This window comes from Chrysemys picta, chromosome 17, assembly GCF_011386835.1.
Source record: "Chrysemys picta bellii isolate R12L10 chromosome 17, ASM1138683v2, whole genome shotgun sequence".
Lineage (NCBI taxonomy): Eukaryota > Metazoa > Chordata > Testudines > Emydidae > Chrysemys > Chrysemys picta.
In genome coordinates, this window is record NC_088807.1 from 15,067,596 (window position 1) to 15,088,607 (window position 21,012).

At 49.6% G+C, this 21,012-nt stretch overlaps 1 protein-coding gene across 1 annotated transcript; it reads right to left on the reverse strand.

Moving 5' to 3' along the window:
- Positions 1–445: 445 nt before the first annotated feature.
- On the reverse strand, positions 446–19,948 carry LOC122173236 (uncharacterized). The gene is made up of 6 exons (XM_042847337.2): positions 19,597–19,948; positions 18,375–18,458; positions 17,624–17,693; positions 14,215–14,264; positions 9,312–9,343; positions 446–746 (listed from the first exon to the last, which is right to left on the reverse strand). The coding sequence occupies exons 1-6, from the start codon at positions 19,928–19,930 to the stop codon at positions 675–677; spliced, it is 642 nt and encodes a 213-aa protein (XP_042703271.2). The 5' UTR covers positions 19,931–19,948; the 3' UTR covers positions 446–674.
- Between the last annotated feature and the right edge of the window lie 1,064 nt (positions 19,949–21,012).

Genomic DNA, 21,012 nt, shown 5'->3' on the forward strand with positions numbered 1-21,012 from the left:
GCACCTTACTGCTTTGCAAAGTCTCCCCGTACACAGTTTGTTGGGTGTGTCTGGTTTTTATTAGCCAGACAAGGCGGGTGAGGTCAAACTTTCTATCAGACCAACTTCTGCTGGTGAGAGAGATGCTTTCCATCTACACAGCTCTTCTATCCTGGCACCAATATGGCTACGACCATACTGCCAACAACCACTTTTGGTGGTAAGGTATGCTGGAGTAGCGAGGGCCTGAAGAGGAAAGATCCAGTGGTCACTATTGCCAAAGGAAAGGCTGGCTAGCAACAAAGGTGGTATTCAGACCCACCCATGCAAATGCACTGAATCAGCCTTAACTTCTTTGCCACCTCTTCACCCAATGGAGCATCTTTTGCCTGAGCTGTCATTTAGTCAGCTAAGACCAGGCATCCAAGTGAAAGTAGAGAAGAAAACATAGGGCTGGCCTGCTGTCGATATAAAGAGTCAGGGCGTAGGAATATAGAGTTTGGTTATTTTCCCCAATTTTGTTCAGCAGAAACATTTTTTCATGCATCACTTCAGGCACTGTGCATTGTCCAGCTGTGGCCCCAGAGAAGGTCCCCCATTTTCTTGCTGCACGGCCCCTACAGTTGCCTCTGATTTTGGGAGGTTCTGTGATGCAGCTGCACACTGACGAGTCCTACATTTCAGCAAGTGGAGCATTAATGACATCTGTCCCGCTGCAGAGTGATGTCCGCGTATGTTGATGTCTCTTCTCTCTGGGGTGGTGGTTGCTTTAAGATAAAACACAGTAATGTTACTTTTCTGCTAAGCCAGCCTAAAGCCAGAGAAATGAAGCCAGAAAATGCCCCTCTGACAGCACTGCTGTACGGACATCAGGAGCAGTTCTAATGGGCATCTAATGGGCTGGGAAACACCAACGGCCCCACTTCCTACATCAACTCCTCTGAGGCAGGCAGCTCAGATTTCCCCTTCCCCAGCCTTGGTCTGGCCTTTTTCTGCCCCCCAGGCAGCTGGGCTTTGACCTGACACCTGCCAGCTGGGCAGTGGAGCCCTTCTCCCTCTCTCCATGCCAGCTGACACATCCAGGTAGTGCCAGGTTCTCCCTGTGGTGGGGTGTTATTATCTGAAATAAGGATTCTTCTGTGCTGCAGGCCGTGTAGTTTTTTCCTCTCCAGTTTCATATTTTAATCACTGATGTTATTAATGGCGATATTTATAATGATTCTAGGCAATTTTAAAAATAATATTATTATGCTGGAGATTAGTTGCTCCCAACAAGTGCTTCTCTAATCTATGGACAATTGCAGCACCTTGCTGAAATGGGTGGCTGTGATAGCCACCTTTGATTCAGAGTAAATAAGGGAAGCATTAACTGTTCCTTTATTCAGTTTCAGCTGAAGAAATAGGCAACCAGCACCCAAGGACTGGACCACAGGCATGGCTGGGCATAGCAGAGCCATGTGGTCTAAGTGAGTTACTCAGGGTCTGCTAAGAAATTGAGGGGCAGGGGTTGATTTCATTGCACCGGTGTGTCTTTGTGTAAGACACAAGCAGCAGAAACACCTCAGAAGCAACCAGAGAAAGCAACAAGAAAGCCAGACACAGCCAGAGAGCACTTGGTGCAGGACCCTGAGAAAAAGCTGAGAGGGAAAGAGTTTTTGGGCAGAGTGCTGGCTGGAAAGAGACTTGGAGCTGGGATCAAAGAAAGTGCCTCTTATTGTTTGGTTCCTGTTGTGTTCAGGGAAACAGGACTTTGTTGATTCATTGTAAATAAATGGGGTTGCATCAACGTGCATACCTGACTCTGTCATCACTTTCTCCTGTCAACAGAGAAAACCACAAAACTCCAAATATTGGCTAATTGCTTGGATCAAAAGGGAGACCAATATGTATAATTTAAAAAACAATAAATCAACTTGTGAATTCACATGAATCATAAATATCTCTGTAACTAGTACCCTGTCCTAGAGAAATTTATGAAAAGCTCTAAGGGATAAATCAGTTTTTGATCGTATAAGAGCAGCCACAGAAATACAAGGAGAATCTCTGGAATGTGAATGAGACTCCATCTCTCAGAGATCATTTATGTTCTTTGCCCCAAACATTTAGGAACAGAGCTCTCCAGTGGTGAAAATTCCATAATCAATGGATTGGTTTTGTAGAAGAGAGGACAGAGTGTATGTGAAAATCAGGCTGATATTGGGATACTAACTTTCATAGAATCATAGAATATCAGGGTTGGAAGGGACCTCAGGAAGTCATCTAGTCCAACCCCCTACTCAAAGCAGGACCTAATCCCAACTAAATCATCCCAGTCAGGGCTTTGTCAAGCCTGACCTTAAAAACCTCTAAGGAAGCAGATTCCACCACCTCCCTAGGTAACCCATTCCAGTGCTTCAGCACCCTCCTAGTGAAAAAGTTTTTCCTAATATCCAACCTAAACCTCCCCCATTGCAACTTGAGACCATTGCTCCTTGTTCTGTCATCTGGTACCACTGAGAATAGTCTAGATCCATCCTCTTCACTGGGGGAAGGAGACCAAAGCCCTGAGGTAAGTGGGGAAAGGGGATCCTGGGAGGAAGCACAAGCAGGAGAGTGCAAAAGGGGAGGACTCCTGTCTCATGCTGAGAAAGAGGGACGATCGATGAGTTATCTTAAGTGCCTATACACAAATGCAAGAAGCCTGGGAAACAAGCAGGGAGAACTGGAAATCCTGGCACAGTCAGGGAACTATGATGCGATTGGAATAACAGAGACTTGGTCGGATAACTCGCATAACTAGAGTACTGTCATGGATGGATATAAACTGTTCAGGAAGGACAGGCAGGGCAGAAAAGGTGGGGGAGTTGCGTTGTATGTAAGAGAGGAGTATGACTGCTCAGAGCTCCGGTATGAAACTGCAGAAAAACCTGAGAGTCTCTGGATAAAGTTGAGAAGTGTGAGCAACAAGGGTGATGTCGTGGTTGGAGTCTGCTATAGACCACCAGACCAGGGGGATGAGGTGGACGAGGCTTTCTTCTGGCAACTAGCAGAAGTTGCCAGATCGCAGGCCCTGGTTCTCATGGGAGACTTTAATCACCCTGATATCTGCTGGGAGAGCAATACAGCGGTGCACAGACAATCCAGGAAGTTTTTGGAAAGTGTAGGGGACAATTTCCTGGTGCAAGTGCTGGAGGAACCAACTAGGGGCAGAGCTTTTCTTGACCTGCTGCTCACAAACAGGGAAGAATTAGTAGGGGAAGCAAAAGTGGATGGGAACCTGGGAGGCAGTGACCATGAGATGGTTGAGTTCAGGATCCTGACACAAAGAAGAAAGGAGAGCAGCAGAATACGGACCCTGGACTTCAGAAAAGCAGACTTTGACTCCCTCAGGGAACAGATGGGCAGGATCCCCTGGGAGAATAACATGAAGGGCAAAGGGGTCTAGGAGAGCTGGTTGTATTTTAAAGAATCCTTATTGTGGTTGCAGGAACAAACCATCCCGATGTGTAGAAAGAATAGTAAATATGGCAGGCAACCAGCTTGGCTAAACAGTGAAATCCTTGCTGATCTTAAACGCAAAAAAGAAGCTTACAAGAAGTGGAAGATTGGACAAATGACCAGGGAGGAGTATAAAAATATTGCTCAGGCATGCAGGAGTGAAATCAGGAAGGCCAAATCACACTTGGAGTTGCAGTTAGCAAGAGATGTTAAGAGTAACAAGAAGGGTTTCTTCAGGTATGTTAGCAACAAGAAGAAAATCAATGAAAGTGTGGGCCCCTTACTGAATGAGGGAGGCAACCTAGTGACCGAGGATGTGGAAAAAGCTAATGTACTCAATGATTTGTTTGCCTCTGTCTTCACGAACAAGGTCAGCTCCCAGATTGCTGCACTGGGCAGCACAATATGGGGAGAAGGTGACCAGCCCTCTGTGGAGAAAGAAGTGGTTCGGGACTATTTAGAAAAACTGGACATGCACAAGTCCATGGGGCCGGATACGCTGCATCCGAGGGTGCTAAAGCAGTTGGCGGGTGAGATTGCAGAGCCATTAGCCATTATTTTTGAAAACTCATGGCAATCGGGGGAGGTCCCAGATGACTGGAAAAAGGCTAATGTAGTGCCCATCTTTAAAAAAGGGAAGAAGGACGATCCGGGGAACTACAGACCAGTCAGCCTCACCTCAGTCCCTGGAAAAATCATGGAGCAGGTCCTCAAGGAATCAATTATGAAACATTTAGAGGAGAGGAAAGTGATCAGGAACAGTCAGCATGGATTCACGAAGGGGAAGTCATGCCTGACTAACCTAATTGCCTTCTATGATGAGATAACTGGCTCTGTGGATGAGGGAAAAGCAGTGGATGTGTTATTCCTTGACTTTAGCAAAGCTTTTGATACGGTCTCCCACAGTATTCTTGCCGCCAAGTTAAAGAAGTATGGGCTGGATGAATGGACTGTAAGGTGGATAGAAAGCTGGCTAGATCGTCGGGCTCAACGGGTAGTGATCAATGGCTCCATGTCTAGTTGGCAGCCGGTTTCAAGCGGAGTGCCCCAAGGGTCGGTCCTGGGGCCGGTTTTGTTTAATATCTTTATTAATGATCTGGAGGATGGTGTGGACTGCACTCTCAGCAATTTGCAGATGACACTAAACTAGGGGGCGTGGTAGATACACTGGAGGGTAGGGATCGGATACAGCGGGACCTAGACAAATTAGAGGATTGGGCCAAAAAAAACCTGATGAGGTTCAACAAGGACAAGTTCAGAGTCCTGCACTTAGGACAGAAGAATCCCATGCACTGCTACAGACTAGGGACCGAATGGCTAGGTAGCAGTTCTGCAGAAAAGGACCTAGGGGTCACAGTGGACGAGAAGCTGGATATGAGTCAACAGTGTGCTCTTGTTGCCAAGAAGGCCAATGGCATTTTGGGCTGTATAAGTAGGGGCATTGCCAGCAGATCGAGGAACGTGATCTTTCCCCTTTATTCGACATTGGTGAGGTCTCATCTAGAATACTGTGTCCAGTTTTGGGCCCCACACTACAAGAAGGATGTGGAAAAATTGGAAAGAGTCCAACGGAGGGCGACAAAAATGATTAGGGGTCTGGAGCACATGACTTATGAGGAGAGGCTGAGGGAACTGGGATTGTTTAGTCTCCAGAAGAGAAGAATGAGGGGGCATTTGATAGCAGCCTTCAACTACCTGAAGGGGGGTTCCAAAGAGGATGGCGCTTGGCTGTTCTCAGTGGTGGCAGATGACAGAACAAGGAGCAATGACTCATAGACTTTAAGGTCAGAAGGGACCATTACGATGCATGCTGCAGGCCATAAAACCGTCCCTACCCCTTCCCTGGACTCTGCTGTTGAAGTCCCCAATCCTGTGTTTTAGTGACTTCAATCGGCAGAGACCCTCCTGCTAGTGATCCCTGCCCCATGCTGCGGAGGAAGGCGAAAAACCTCCAGAGGCTCAGCCAATGTACCCTGGAGGAAAATTCCTTCCCGACCCCAAATATGGCGATCAATAAGACCCCGAGCATATAGGCAAGAGTCTCTAGCCTGACCCCTGTTAGCCATTATACTATTTACCTACCATTGCTTGGTATTCCTTGACTACTATGTTTTACCATTAAACCATTCCCTCCATAAACTTATCTAACTTAATCTTAAAACCAGACAGGTCCGTCGCCCCCAGCGTTTCCCTCGGAAGGCCGTTCCAATATTTCACCCCTCTGACGGTCAGAAACCTTCGTCTAATTTCAAGCCTGAACTTCCCCACGGCCAGTTTATATCCATTCGTTCTCGTGTCCACATTAGTACTAAGCTGGAATAATTCCTCTCCCTCCCTTGTATTTATCCCTCTGATATATTTAAAGATAGCAATCATATCCCCCCTCAGCCTTCGCTTTGTCAGACTAAACAACCCAAGCTCCTCTAGTCTCCTTTTATACGACAGGTTTTCCATTCCTCTGATCATCCTAGTCGCCCTTCTCTGCACCCGTTCCAGTTTGAGTTCATCTTTTTTAAACATGGGAGACCAGACCTGAACACAGTACTCCAAATGAGGTCTCACCAGCGCCTTATACAACGGAAGCAGGACCTCCTTATCCCTACTAGATATATCTCGCCTAATGCATCCCAAGACCGCATTGGCTTTTTTCACCGCCACGTCACATTGTCGACTCATAGTCATCCTGCGGTCTACAAGGACCCCTAGGTCCTTCTCCTCTTCCGTTACTTCTAACCAATGCGTCCCCATCTTGTAACTAAAATTGTTATTAGTCATCCCCAAATGCATCACCTTACACTTTTCACTATTAAATTTCATCCTATTTCTGATACTCCAATTCACAAGCTCATTCAAGTCTCCCTGCAGAATATCCCTATCCTCCTCCGAATTTGCAATGCCTCCCACCTTCGTATCATCCGCAAACTTTATCAGCCCACTCCTGCAATCGGTTCCGAGGTCAGTTATAAATAGATTAAATAAAATGGGTCCCAAAACCGAACCTTGAGGCACTCCACTAGTAACCTCCCTCCAACCTGACAGTTCACCCTTTAATATGACCCGCTGCATTCTCCCCATTAACCAATTCCTTATCCACCTCTGGATTTTCATATCGATCCCCATGTTTTCCAGTTTAACCAATAATTCCTCATGGGGTACAATATCAAACGCTTTACTGAAATCCAGGTATATTAGGTCCACTGCATTTCCCTTATCTAATAAGTCCGTTACTTTCTCAAAGAAGGAGATCAGATTCGTTTGGCACGATCTGCCCTTCGTAAAACCATGTTGTAATTTATCGCAATTGCCATTAACCTCAAGGTCCTCAACTACTTTCTCTTTCAGAATTTTCTCTAGCACCTTGCACACTACAGATGTTAAACTAACAGGCCTGTAGTTACCCGGATCACTTTTTTTCCCTTTCTTGAAAATAGGAACCACATTAGCTATTCTCCAGTCTAATGGGACCACCCCTGAGTTTACAGATTCATTAAATATTATCGCTAATGGGCCTGCTATTTCCCGCGCCAATTCCTTCAATATTCTCAGATGAAGATCGTCTTCTCGACTTAGCCCCATTAAGGTGTTCAAGTTTTGTTTCTACCTCGGATACGGTAATCCCCCATCCTGAATGCCCCTCTGTAATGATGCTAGTATCCCTAATACCTTCATTGGCCTCATTAAACACCGATGCAAAATATTCATTGAGATATTGCGCCATGCCTAGATTATCTTTAATCTCCTCTCCGGCAATAGTCTTCAGTGGTCCCACTTCTTCTTTCTTTGCTTTCTTCCTATTTATATGGCTGTAAAACCTCTTACTATTGCTTTTAATTCCTCTCGCTAGGTCCAACTCTACACGGTCTTTGGCCTTTCTCACTCTATCTCTACATTCTCTGACTTCACTAAGGTAAGTTTCCTTACTGATCCCTCCCCTCTTCCACTCTTTGTACGCTTTCTGTTTTTTCCTAATCGCCCCTCTGAGTCGGTCGCTCATCCAGCTCAGTCTAAATCTTTTTCCCTTTTTTGGGATACAGGCCTTCGACAGCTCATGCATCTTTAACTTGAAGCAATCCCAGGTCTCAAGTTGCAGTGGGGGAGGTCCAGGTTGGATATTAGGAAACACTATTTCACTAGGAGGGTGGTGAAGCACTGGAATGCGTTACCTAGGGAGGTGGTGGAGTCTCCTTTCTTGGAGGTTTTTAAGGCCCGGCTTGACAAAGCCCTGGCTGGGATGATTTAGTTGGGAATTGGTCCTGCTTTGAGCAGGGGGTTGGACTAGATGACCTCTTGAGATCCCTTCCAACCCTGATATTCTATGATTCTATTATCAGAGGGGTAGCCGTGTTAGTCTGAATCTGTAAAAAGCAACAGAGGGTCCTGTGGCACTTGCATCTGAAGAAGTGAGGTTCTTACCCACGAAAGCTTATGCTCCCAGTACTTCTGTTAGTCTCAAAGGTGCCACAGGACCCTCTGTTGCTTTCTATGATTCTATGATTCTCTTTGGAACCCCCTTTCAGGTAGTTGAAAGCAGCTATCAAATCCCCCTCATTCTTCTCTTCTGCAGACTAAACAATCCCAGTTCCCTCAGCCTCTCCTCATAACTCCAGCCCCCTAATCATTTTTGTTGCCCTCCACTGGACTCTTTCCAATTTTTCCACATCCTTCTTGTAGTGTGGGGCCCAAAACTGGACAAAGTGCTCCAGGTGAGACCTCCCCAATGTCGAATAGAGGGGAATGATCACGTCCCTCGATCTGCTGGCAATGCCCCTACTTATACAGCCCAAAATGCCGTTAGCCTTCTTGGCAACAAGGGCACACTGTTGACTCATAAATTTATCTCTATGGAGACCAGCTATCCCTCCATAATGGCTGCTCATGGCTCTTCCCTTTGTGACATTGCTCTAAACTCTCAATAAAGTGGTACGTATTATAAGTAATAATAAAAAAATAAAACTTGAGTGATCCAAACTCCTCCCGTGAATCATAAGGGGAGGAAGAAAAAAATCCAGGGTTATTGTTCATTGCCAATATCAGCAGGAGTGTGGACAAATAATTATCATAAGGAAGCAGTTGGGGGACAGAAGCTCTGTGTTAGCAGCTTTCCCTGCCACTAACATAATACCCAGGTGTGTGCACCACTGCACAGCTGCTGCTAGCAGTGTGAGACCGTGCACGCCCCACGGACACCTACATCGCATGGAGACCCATGGGGGGAAATCCTGCCCCCACTGAAGTCAATGGGAACCTCCCAGGACACCCCTTGCCTGTCTTCCTTCCCCTGTGGGAGGCCTAGGGTGGGGGGGGGGGGTTACCAGAGCGTGGTGCTGAGGCTTCACTAATAGGATCTGTCTCACTAGAGCTGATTCCCATGTGGGTAACATTTCAGAGGTTTTCAAACTTGCCTGGGGGATTTGAACGTCCAGTTCCCAGGAGTTTTAATGGGAACCTTGAAACCTTGAATATCTCTGCCTTAGTTGGTTGGTTGACTGCAGAGGCTGGTGGGGAAAGCCCCTCTGTAGCAGGATAGATTTTCAGGCTGTGGGGGATTCTCCCTAATTGCTGCGGTGTGGAGTTTGGGAAGGATGTTTTCCTCTTGCCTGGATGTGTGTCTATGTGTCTGTGGGGGACAGGGCCTGACTGGCCAGGGTAACAGCAGATGTGGGAGGCAGCTACCTGCTCCTGGGTGGAGATCTGTGGCCCGAGCAGTGAGACCAGGGTAACAGACACAACCTGAAGCTTGGGAATCCTGAGTAAATCCATGTTCCAAGCCCACGGGTCACTGCCGAGCTGGAACAGGCAAACAAATCGCTCTTTTCTATCACTTCACTTTATTATTAGTAAAAGCTGCGACTCACCCTGGAGCTTCCCAGCCAATCCACCGAGGCGTCTGGGGAGAGAATGACAGTTACACATTGTCACTTGGGTGTAAATACCCTTAAGCGAAGGCACCTCGCTGAGCACAAATTATAACCCCACAGTTCCCACCTCTCCCCCAGTCAGGACAGGGCTCCCCCATGGGCAGCACTGAGCACAATAGAGCCTGATCCTGAGTAGAGTCGTTAAGTGATATCATGGCAGAAGGACTTTTAAATACAGCTGTTGAAGATGTTCAGTGGAAACTGTCTGTCTGGGTTTCTACAGGAAAAAAGCCTATTTTCTAACCAGGCCAAGGATTTAATGATCCACTGGGTTAATATTCAATTTTTTTAAATAAAAATGTAAATTTAGCAATCCAGACTCTAAGTGGGAAAAAGGTTATGTGTGACTGTGTTTCTCAGGAGGCTAAATCTCCCTCTTGGATGTGACATTAATTCCCCAGGGCTTCCAAACACCTTAGACATTTAGGGGATTTTAAATTACAGTTTTCTCTATTTATACTTCTACACTAACATACCCTAAGATAAGAATATCTCACATATACATATCTCAGCCTTCAGCCTGGGGTATCACAATACAGCCATCAGGTTGGCACCAATTGCCCAGTCTGTTGGGACTTATTGTTGTGTTGTCACATCCTGGTCCACATTAGTCCTGTTGGGTTCCGGGAAGTGGGCGGTTGCAAGCCCATCCACTGATAAAGGACCCTCCACCAGCCTTTGGAGAGGATCCACTAAGTCCACGAACTCAATTAATTACAGGGGATAACAGAGAATATAACAGGGACAGGTGTGAAGGTCAAAGGGTCAAAAAAAGGGAACCTGAAGAGGACACTGAGCGGAGAACCCTGGACAGTGCCCACTGCTCCTCAAAGATGTCAAGGGAGTCAGCGGACACTGCCCAGAGGAACTCTGACCAGATGCATTAATGGAGGGAGAACCAGAAATAGGCCCCACAGTCACAGGGAATCCCCTGAGCCAACATCCTCTTCCTGGTGTTATAGGTGGCCACTTTGGCCATTGCTAGGAGAAGGTTGGCGAGGTGGTCCCATGACTTTGTGGGGCCATGGACAGGGTGTGCATATATGAGAAGGTGTGGGGAGAAGTACAGAGAAAAATGTCAGAGGAGATCTAGGAGGAGCTGGAATAGGGGCTGCAACCTGACACACTCAAGATAGGTGTGCGCCAGAGTCTCCCTCACGCCTCAGAAGGGTCAGGCGTCGGGGATGGGGGTGAGCAATGCCAGGTACACGCCCGCGCTTGTGGCTCTGTGGAGGAGCTGCCAACCAATACCCCCGGCAGGCCATGGGACTAAGGTGGAGTATAGACTGTCCCACTGGGGTTCCTGACCCTCAATAGGCGGCAATAAGTCCCTTCGTATCGAGGGTGAGGAAATGGAGAGTATGCAGCACAAGCGTGTACAGATGTCATGCAACCAGCTTGGCGTGTGTGGGTGGGATAACTCGGGCGGCTCACAGGGCAGGGGCCCGATGAAAAGGTCCGGAGGGCTTGGGGTGTAGGGTGGGTGGGGAGTACCCTCCCAGAGGACCCGTTCGAGGTAAACCTGAGAAGCAGGCAGTAAGGCTGCCCCCACCTTCTGAAGTACGCGCTGGGGAGTACGAAGGATGGAGAGCCCCTTACACTGAGCAACCATCAGGCAATCCACCCAGTCTCCCCATCAGAGGTCTCTGATTCTGGTGACTTATGCCAGGACCAACTTCTGGTGCACCGAGTGGGACTCCACCACCTGCACACGGAATTGGGGATTGTATAGTCGGGGCACCGTGAGGAGATCTGCCCCCTTGGCGGCCGCCTCGGACCTGGTTGCCGAAACCAGCTTCCAGGTCCGGAGGTGATCCTGGTAGAAAACTGGCAGCCCAGAGGGGTCTGATGGAAAGACCTCTCAGATGGACATAAAAGAGCTGCCAATCATATCGGAGCCCTCAAAGGCAGCAGAGAAAGGTGTGCGCCAACATGCTCCATGCTGGCCTATCTGACTGTAAAGGAGTCTCTGCGGGGCCTGGAGGCGGAAGACATGGACATGGTTGCGTAGGCAAACCAGATAGTGTCCTCCCTCTTCCAGGGGAAGACTCAGAACCCCTGCAGAGACCCAGTGCAGTCCTGGCCAGAAGAGCTCCAGAGCCAACTTCTAGAGCCGGGCAAGGATCCCTGGGGTGGGGCTCAGGGTGTTGAGCCAGTGCCAGAGCATGGACAGGACTAGTTAGTTAAGTACCAGTGCCCTCCCGCACAGAGAAAGGCACAGGAGTATTCCCGTCCATCTCTGCAGCCGCTCACCCACCCTGGCCTTCAAATCCTGCCAGTTCTCTGGTGGAGAAGGATGCGTGGTGGATAGATAAACGCTGAGATAGAGCAGCGGACCCACGCTCCACCGAATGGCTTGAAGGGTGGGTGGGAGGGAGCTTGGCTCCCACCCAACCCCGACCATCATGCCAGAGCTCTTGACCCAGTTGACCTGGGTGGAGGAGGCCGCCGAGTAGATAGCCTGGCAGGCCTCCACCCACACCAGGTCACCCAAGTCCTGGAATACGAGGAGCACGTCATCGGTGTACGTCGACAGAACCAGCCGCAACTCCAGCTCTCGAAGCACCAACCCCGTCATCCTCCAGCGGAGGAGACAGAGGAAGGGCTCGATCGCCAGAGTATATAGCTGGCCTGACAGCGGACACCCCTGATGTACCCCTTGCCCAAAGCTGACCGGTTTGGTCAGGGTTCAGTTGAGCCTGACCAAACACTTGGCAGAGGCATACAGCACCTGGAGAAAACCCCCAAACTGGGACCCAAAGCTGAACGCCTGCAGAGTGCCCAGGAGATACCCATGGTCCATCCTGTTGAACACCTTCTCTTAGTCCAGGGACAGGAGGGCGAACGACAGACCATCCCTACATCCAAGCTCCAAGAGATCCTAGACCAAGTACAGATTGTGGAAGATGGAGCAGCCCGGGACGGTGTAGGTCTGGTTGGGGTGGACCACGTCTGCCAGCACGGACCCCAGCTGCAGCGAGATGGCCTTCGCCATGACCTTGTAGTCCATGCTGAGGAGTGAGATGGGACGTCACTTCCAAAGGTCGCAGAGGTTCCCCTTCTTTGGTAGCAAGGTGAGCACAGCTCGGCTGCACGACAGAGGGAGGATCCTGCTCCCGAAGGATTGGTCCAGACAGTGACTAGGTCTGGGCCAAGGATGTCCCAGAACACACGGTAGAACTCCATGGCCAGCCTGTCCATGCCCAGGAATTTATTAGTGGTCATGAGAGGAAGGGCTTCCAAAACCTTAGTCAGAGTGAGAAGTAGCTCCAGCAGGTCCCGGTCGCCCACGCTGACCGTTGGGAGTTCAGTCCAGAGCACTCTGCAAGTGTCGGCGTCGGTCAGGTTTGGGAAAAAGAGGTGGCGTAGAAGGTCCTGGCCCTTCCACGCATCTCCTCCAGCTCCATGAAGGGGGAGCCGTCCTCTGCCAAAAGGCAGGTGACATGCTTCTTAGCCCCCCCTCTTTTTCTCCAGGGTGTAGAAGAAGCAGGAGCCACGATCCTGAAGGAGATGGATGTGGGATCAAACAAATGCACCCCGGGCCCAATGGTCCTCAAGAACCCGGAACTCCTCCCACTTCTCCCGGCATGCTCCACAGAGGGATAGATCCCTGGGGCTGGCGGCCAGATGCCTCTCCAGCTCTAAGACCTCCAGTTCCAACTGCTCTATCGCCACATTCCTCTGCCAGTTGGTGCCCTGGGTGTAGTCATGGCAGAAGAGCCAGGCGCACACCTTCCCCACATCCCACCACCTCTGCACCAAGGGAAAGGCACACCTCTGCCCTCACCAGGCCAGCCAAAACTCCCAGAAAGATGCCACGAAGCCCACATCCTCCAGCAAGCTATTATTAAAATGCCAGTAGGCTGGCCCTGGTCTCTGAGATGAGAGAGGCTGTCATGGCCACCAGATGAAATGGTGGTCAGAGAACGGGGCTGGCCGAATGCTGGAGGAGTGGGCCCGTGAGAGATGATGACAAGATAAATAAATGCGATCCAACTGGGAGTGGTGTGACCGATCTACCTCCACCCAGACATAAGTAAAAGTGGACTCATTGTCTGGGTGGTAATCGTGCCAGATGTCCACCAGGGAGTGATGATCTTCAGTCTCCTGGAGGACATCCATGGTGGCCGAGCACCTCTTGGTCCCTGAGCGGTCCCGCTCTTCAAGGGTGGTGTTGAATTCCCCACCCAGGACCAGGCACTCGCGAGGATCCAAGGAGCCGAGGAAGGTGGACGCCTGCTGAAAAAAATGCCCCTGCTCCAGGCTCAATGTTGGGCATATATGTTGACAAAGTTCAATGCCAGCCCCTCTACGTGGACCTGGAGGTGCAGCAGGCAACCTGGCAAAACCTCGGCAACTCCCAACACCTCAGGCTGTAGATCAGGGGAAAACAGGGTGGCCACTTCAGCCATACTAGCTGTGAGATGGCTATAGGTCCACGTTAGTACAGGGAAGGAAGCACCGAGCCCAGCTCCTAGTGAAGGGGGTGGAACACTTTCCAATGGGAGCTTTCCCCGGATGTGTCCTTTCCATGAGGGACAGGAAGGGGTAACATTTTGGCTCAGTCCCCTAAGGCATGGCAATGCAGGACTGGGGATTACAGACAAAAGGTGGGACAAAGGAACCTCAGGAACTCAGATGCACAATCCCTGGGATCCTGCAAACTCTTTCTCCTCATTCACTTTTATCACCAGCAGTGTGTTGGACTAACTCTTGGCCAGACTGTGTAATCTGGAATCTGTCCATCCCCCACCAATTAACACATTTACCCTCAACCCCCGCCTTTCTCCCTCATGTGCTGGTGACCCTGGTAACCCCAATACTCTCCAAAAGCTCTTACAGTGAATATCATCTTCATAAGGGTTACTGGTGTCACGCTGGACTCGTTCCCTGTGGGGAGGAATAAGGACAGGGTTTATCAATCACACCATGTGCTCAATCTCTGTTTTCAGCAATCCAGCAATCTTCCCATGATGACTGGTCCTCCTGGTAGGACCTTAGATCTTGATTCTGCTCACACTCAGTGGAAAGGCAGCAAACCCTACTTCTGGATAATCAGGGAACATGGTGGCTTTACCATTTATGTAGGGAACGTCTAATAAAGATGAGAATTTAACGTCCTGTCCTATTTCAGCAAAACAGCCAACAAAACAGACAGCCAAAGCTCCACTTGGTCAGGTTGGAGTTAAAATTGGGGTGGGTGGGGGGAGGAGGACCAAAAATCCCTGACATCTCAGGACAGAAGTTGTCATTTGCGCTCAGTTAGAATTAGGTAAAAATGTTCTACTGATTTTCCCCCCATGAACAATAGTTTAAACAAAATGACATGGTTGGCCCAAACAGTTTCATTTTAATTAAATTTTCAATGAAAAAAGTCTGAAACAAACAAAATGTTAATGTTAATTTTGTTTGTTGTTGAATGGACATTTTTGTTTTATTTTCAGAATGAAATGAACAGTTTTATTTGGTTCACTTTGATTTTTTCTATCAAAAAACCCCAAAGTGTTCTATGAAACATTATGAATAAAATTGTTTGTTTGCAATTTTCTCACTGAATTTTTCCACATCTGCTCACAATATGTAAATGCTGAAAACTAAACATATATCTTGTAAGCAGGGTCTGCATGTGCTCTCTCCTGAGATCCAGTGATTAGCTGGGGAAGGAGACTTCATGAAGCAATCTTGTTTGCATAGACACGCCCACTCTGCCTAGGTGCACAGCCTCATGGAGCTGCTTTGACAAAATGGCCACTTTGGGCTGTTGCTGGATAACAAGTCACCTTGTTATTGGGGGCAGGGGTAACAAGGTGTTGTTATCCTTGTTGTGTGAATCAAGGGCAGCAGGATAGTGCTTGGCATACCCTGATTGAAGGACTCACCCTCTACGTAACTGTACTCACTAGGCAGGGGATGGGGACAGTGTCTCTAATACAAGAATCTGCACTACTAGTGAGGCTCTATCACTAATAGTTGAAATCAGTGAGAGCTTGGTACTGTATGGTGTGGTAGGACCTCAAAATGTTATAGATGGTGTAGGCTGGCCAGCAGGGTACTGAATGATTAGTGGGATGACTGGTGCTAGACTGAGTACCCAGACAGCAGAAATAGTAAGGTGTTTTCCCCATATACCCCCAGCTTCCGGTTGGGAGGTGAGCTCTGCAGATGCACCTTTGAGATCTAGGGTTTCACTGACCAAGGACAACAACTGTAAGTGGGGTGTGGTGGTGGGAGAAGGGAGGGAAAGGTTAAAGACTTAAGAACCTGAGGCAAAAGGACACTGCCCAATGTACTCTGTGTGTGTGTTTACTCATGGTTTTATGTTTGTGAATCCTACTTGTGGTGTTTTCCCAAGTTAATGCCAGGTTACTTTCCCCCTTTTTATTAAAAGTTTCTTTTCTACACTCAGACTCTGTGCTTGTGAGCGGGGAAGTTTTGCCTCTCAGAGGCACCCGGGGTGATGTGTAATTGTCCCAGGTCACTGTGTGGGGCTTGAGCCAGTTCTGGTTGTATTGTTGAAAAGGAACCCCTAGATATTGAACCCAGCCCTCGTCGCTGCTAACTCCAGCTGGCAGAAGGGTTATAATAATCAAGGCTCAACTTCAATATCTTTGAACAGAATGGAAATTCAGCTCCAGATCCCCAGCCAGTTTACTGCTGATGCAATCTGCTACCCAGCTCCCATGTCTCAGGAGAGGAAGGTGGGGGTGTTTGTGGGGAGAGGCTAGTCACATGGCTGGAGGAAGGAGGGAGGAATGTTTGGAGACAGGCAGCTGTTTAAAGCCCTAAAGGGGGGACAGGAGGCAGGTAGAGAACATACACAGCTGGGAGTTTGCGGAGTGGGGGCTCCCAGTACTGAGGGTCTGCATGTTGTGTCCCCCCCCTACCCCCACCAATTTTATTGGCAGAGTCACTGCACTGGGAACCCAGACTGGGCCGGATACTGGCAGAGCCTGGAATCTGCCTCTAGTCTCCCCAAGCTCCTTTCCCTCTCTGTGTTCAGCTGGTCACCCCAGGGGCTTCCTGAACTCCCACCTGGCTCTTTCTGCCCCACCCACAGCCTAGGGCAGGCTGCTCCCCACATCATGTCCCTCTGGGCCGTGACCAGGTAGATTTGCTGGAGTCCCTCTAGGGGCAATGTGCATCTGATGAATCTGCTTTGTTCTCTGGGGCTGTGAGGCCAGCATGGGCCAGGCAGGCCTTAAAACAAACATATGAGCCCCGTGGCCCTCAGAAGAACTGCAGTGGGCCCACTGGGCTGCAGAAAGGGTGTTGGGAATCAGAGCAGGAGTTGAGGGGGAGCCGTGAGTGGCAGGTGCTAGTTGCAGCGTAATGGAGAGTGATCCTTAGACACTCTCTGGGGTGTCCCTGCAAGGTCTCTGTGTGTGCTGGGCACTGGGAGGGGTCCCTCAGAGCCCCCTGACTGGGTGATGGGCAGACAGCAAGCCAGAAGCACTTAGCAGCTCCCCTGGCACTAGGGACAGCCTGGGCCCAATGAGCTGGTCCCCCTGGGTCGTGCTGCAGAGGCAACCGGCTCAGAGCCCCCTCAGCACAGCGTATTGCTCACACGTACAGCGCACTCTGAATCCCCATGGGTGTCCCTGCTGCCCGGCTCTCCCCAGCAGGTAGGGGGAGCACTATGGCTGCCCCATTCACAGACCTTCACCGAAATCACGGCCGCTGTGAGGGAACCCGCTGTGGGTGTTTTGGGGTGAGTCCGTGTGTGGCAGCGGAGCCTGGCACTAAATGAGCTGCAGCCAATGGAGCTAACGTTGGGTGTTACCCACCTCAGCTGGATGGACTGGAGACCCTTGGTTCCCAGCCAGGCCTGGCCACTCCCAGCCCTGCCCCAGAAGGACAGACCTGGTTCTAAGGAACTGGCTGGGTCGGTCAATGCCACTTTTTGGCCAACCAACCCTGATCTCCCCTGAGTGTAAAACAGGGTCACTTTCATTCCTTCACACACCCAGGGGAGATTTTCAAACACGCTCACTCTGCTGCTGGTGAATTCAATGGGAACACACCGCTTTGGCAAACCCCTTCCTTAAAACCCCAAATACCACCCCAACCAGGGAGTTCATCCTTCCCTGGCCTTTCAAAAACTCCTCCAGATAACAAACAGACTGAAAACCCCCCACAGCAGGAGAGCTCAGCTCTTTTGAGATGCTGGAGCGGCCGCTGACCCTTCTTTGAGGCAGAGAGAAGAGACCCAGAATGGAAATGAGATGGAGGAAGGGAATAATTTCTCCTACCTTTGATTCCTTGGGAGAGACATGGCTGAAAGGCAGTTAGACAATGTGATCAGAGGCATGGACACGTTTCCTTGTGGGCAGAGAAAGATGGAAACTCAGCAACATGGCCCCAATTAATCTTTGTATTACACCGAGCCCCATCCCCATGGGCCAGCCTTGAGCTCTTCTGCACTAGCCCACTGACTGCCCCTGGGAGCGGTGTGACCAAAGCTCACAATTTTAGAATCAATCTCACAGCATTTTATGTTCTCCGTAAAATCCTAGGTCTAAGAGTCAGGAGGTTCAGTGAGAATGTTGGCTTTCATTACAAATACATTTTAACTCTGTTGGGGAGAAAAGCCTGAAAATGACCCAAAAGCCCCCAAAGATCAAATCCCCCAGGCAAATACAAAGACCCCACACTGGTGACTTGTTGGAAATCCCATGACTTTTAAGCCAGTCTTGAGATTGTTGGGGTGACTCGAGTATTTTGAAAGCTTGGGGCTGGGGACGCTGTGTGAGGAAAGGTTGGCAGGGCAGAGCTGTGACCAGAGCTCTAGTTTCAGAATTGTTAGGTCCTGATTCAGGAAAGTACTTGTGCAGTGCACAGGCATAAGGGCCCTTCCTGACTAGGGGATGCCTTCCTGAACTGCAGCTTTAGTGATCTGTGTGTCCCATCTCAGCACACTGGGTACAGGGTATCTAAGGGGTTGTCTCTGCCACGTCTGTCTGTACATTTGCTAATACTGCTTGGCCTCACTGTCATACCCACCTTTCTTTCCCAGCAGATAAAGCACCACACCGAGAACCAGGACAGCAGGGATTGTAATTCCCAAGAGGAGCTTTAGATCCAGCCCTAGGAAAGAACCTCAATGTGAATGGCCTCTCCAAGCAACCACCAGCAAGTCCCTACTGGCTGGAGCTGGCTGAGTCCCGTGGTAAGTGACCCCTCAGGTCTTCATGAACATACCTGGGGAGCTCACCCCGCGGTTATCCGCAGGGTGATGTAATTGACTGTTTTTTATGAGTAAAGTTTTTCCACAAGTCATTTTGACCCAACATTTTTTAATCCAAAAACAGTTTGATTGAATCAAAATGTTTCCCGGAAACAGTGTATGTGCAATGATCTTCTTAGTCATTCCAGAAAGATAATTTTGAAATGAACGACAGGTTTGTTTTGTTTTGAATTGACGGTTTTGTTTCATTTTGGGTTTCCAAATCCAGAAATGGAAGGAGAATGTCCCTCTGAAAGGAAAAGAAGCAAAACTATTTGTGTTTCCAACTGACATTTTTGTCTCATTTTTGCTTTGAAAACCCAAATCAAAGGAAAATGTCTAGTCAAAATGAGATCACAGCAAAAATATTGAGTTTCATGAATATTTTTTCATCAAAACACTGACATTTCCCAAAATGAGTTTTGAATGAAATAGTTTTGTTCACAATTTTTTGTGGAAATAAACCTGGATTTCCCCCCAGCTCTAAGGGTGAGCTCCTCAAGGCAGGGAACATCCCTGTGGGAACTGCCCTGCTTCAGGGAAGCATCATTATTAGGGACAGCACCCAGGTACAAAACTTTAAACAATCACTTTAGTTCCATGAATGGGATTTTACCAGGTGCTTAAAAATAAGTCCCTACAAAAGTGCAGGACTGAATAGGGTTGGACTTGAGCTCACAGTTGAGAGCTTTCCTGAGATGGAACCAAAGATCAGTACGGTGTGTAGAAATGTGTGTGGAGCTGGTCAACAAATATCCAACAGAAAAGTTTTCCATGAGAAAATGCTGCTTCTCCAAAATAAAAACTTTTCAACAAGAATCTTTGATATTTCTGAATTAAAATGTTGCTGAATTTTTGTTCCATGAAATATATCAAATTTCGACTTTTTGTCCTGATTCCATATGCAAATAAAATTTAAAATATCAGAATTTCCTGTGGGAGAGAAATGCCTTTTCCCTCCCTTCCTCACGGTCTGAGACACAGACACACCTGACTCACATGTCACACTGAGGTGCTTAGCAGGGCTGAGCTGGGATTTGATCACCCGGTTGTTGCTGTCCTTGATCTCGTAGCCACAGGCATAATTCCCAGAGCTGCCACTGGACACCGTATGGTTGTAGATGTAGGTGATCTTCTCTTCTGAACCCATCTGGAACAAAACCTCCCCCCCGTCCTTGCAGAAGATGATGCGAGTGGCGGGGGCCTGGGAGAACACGGAGCACTGGAGCAACATGGAGTCCCCTGGCCTGGCGGACATCAGGCTCAGGTAGAGGGTGGGGGCATGGAGAGTACCTGGGAAGGGGAATGGGTCAGACCTGTCAGTGGCTCCCATTTTAGGGGGAGCCCAGGGACCATTTTGCCAAAGAAAGTTGTTTGCCATGGAAGCAGCTCGCAGCTTCTAAGGTTATGTCTACGCTGCAATTAAAAACCTGCAGCTGGCCCATGTCAGCTCATTTGTCGGTGTTACACTGTGTCCAGTCCCTAACCCTTCTGGCATCTGCTCTAACATCCTCCTTGTCCTTGTGCCCCCCCTCCCACTCCCCAGCTGGTTCAGGGGATCCAAGGGCAATTCCAGGCCCAGGCTAAGGGAAGCTCCTGGAACAGTGGCAGGGAGCGGATTCCCCATTCCTGGGAATCGCCAGGGGGATGGGACCCAGCTCTGAACTTGCAGGGAAATCACTGCTTTCTCTGGCCACCAACTTCCCCGCTCTGGCAGTGTCCCCGGCTGATGCCTTGGCCGGCAGCATCTCCTGGCCCTGCTGCCCAGGCAGCCAGAAAAGAAACGTGGCCATGACTGAAAAGCCGCATCCCGGTTCTGCCAGCCCCTGCTAGACAGGATGAAGGGTTGCTGGGTGCGGTTCCCTGCCCAGGTCATACGGGAGCTCAGCCTGGGTGAGCTAATGATCCCTTCTGGCCGTGTCTGGTGGGTGGGATGGGCCGTGGATGTGACTCTCTCACCCATGTGTCACACTGGCCCTGGGTCAGTGCAGAGCTGCAAGGCATCGGGGCAGGGAGGGGTCAGCCAGGAGACCTGGCACCCAGCTTAGATCTCACACAGCCCTGTCCGCCTTCCCATGCCATTGCCACTGACACTGTGCTGAGCAGGGAGCGGCCCAATGGGTGGTGGCTGGAGGCCTGGAGACAGAGGGCTAAAAGCTATGGGTAGGTTGGGGACAGACAGACAGATGGACTCACCGGGAGCTGAGCAGATCTCCTGGCTGCTGGGACTCAGCGCTGGGAACAGAAGGGTGACGTGTTCAGTGCCAGGCTAGAATCTCGCCTGCTGTGAGATGCCCTGAATAGCTGATGGGGTCTGTGTTCCCCCCAAGTCCTGGTTCCTGCCCAATTCATACCACCAAGGACACCCCCACCTGCTCCATGAGGCTGTGCCAGGCACTGTGCAGAGCCCTGACC

Coding starts and splice junctions, on each gene's coding strand:
- LOC122173236 (XM_042847337.2), bottom strand. CDS start 19,930: ATGGGAGCCACTGACAGGTCTGACCCATTCCCCTTCCCAGGTACTCTC. Junction 9,344..14,214: donor TTATGAAGATGATATTCACT/GTAAGAGCTTTT, acceptor TTCTCTCCCCAG/ACGCCTCGGTGGATTGGCTG. Junction 747..9,311: donor ATTGGCTGGGAAGCTCCAGG/GTGAGTCGCAGC, acceptor TTTATCTTAAAG/CAACCACCACCCCAGAGAGA.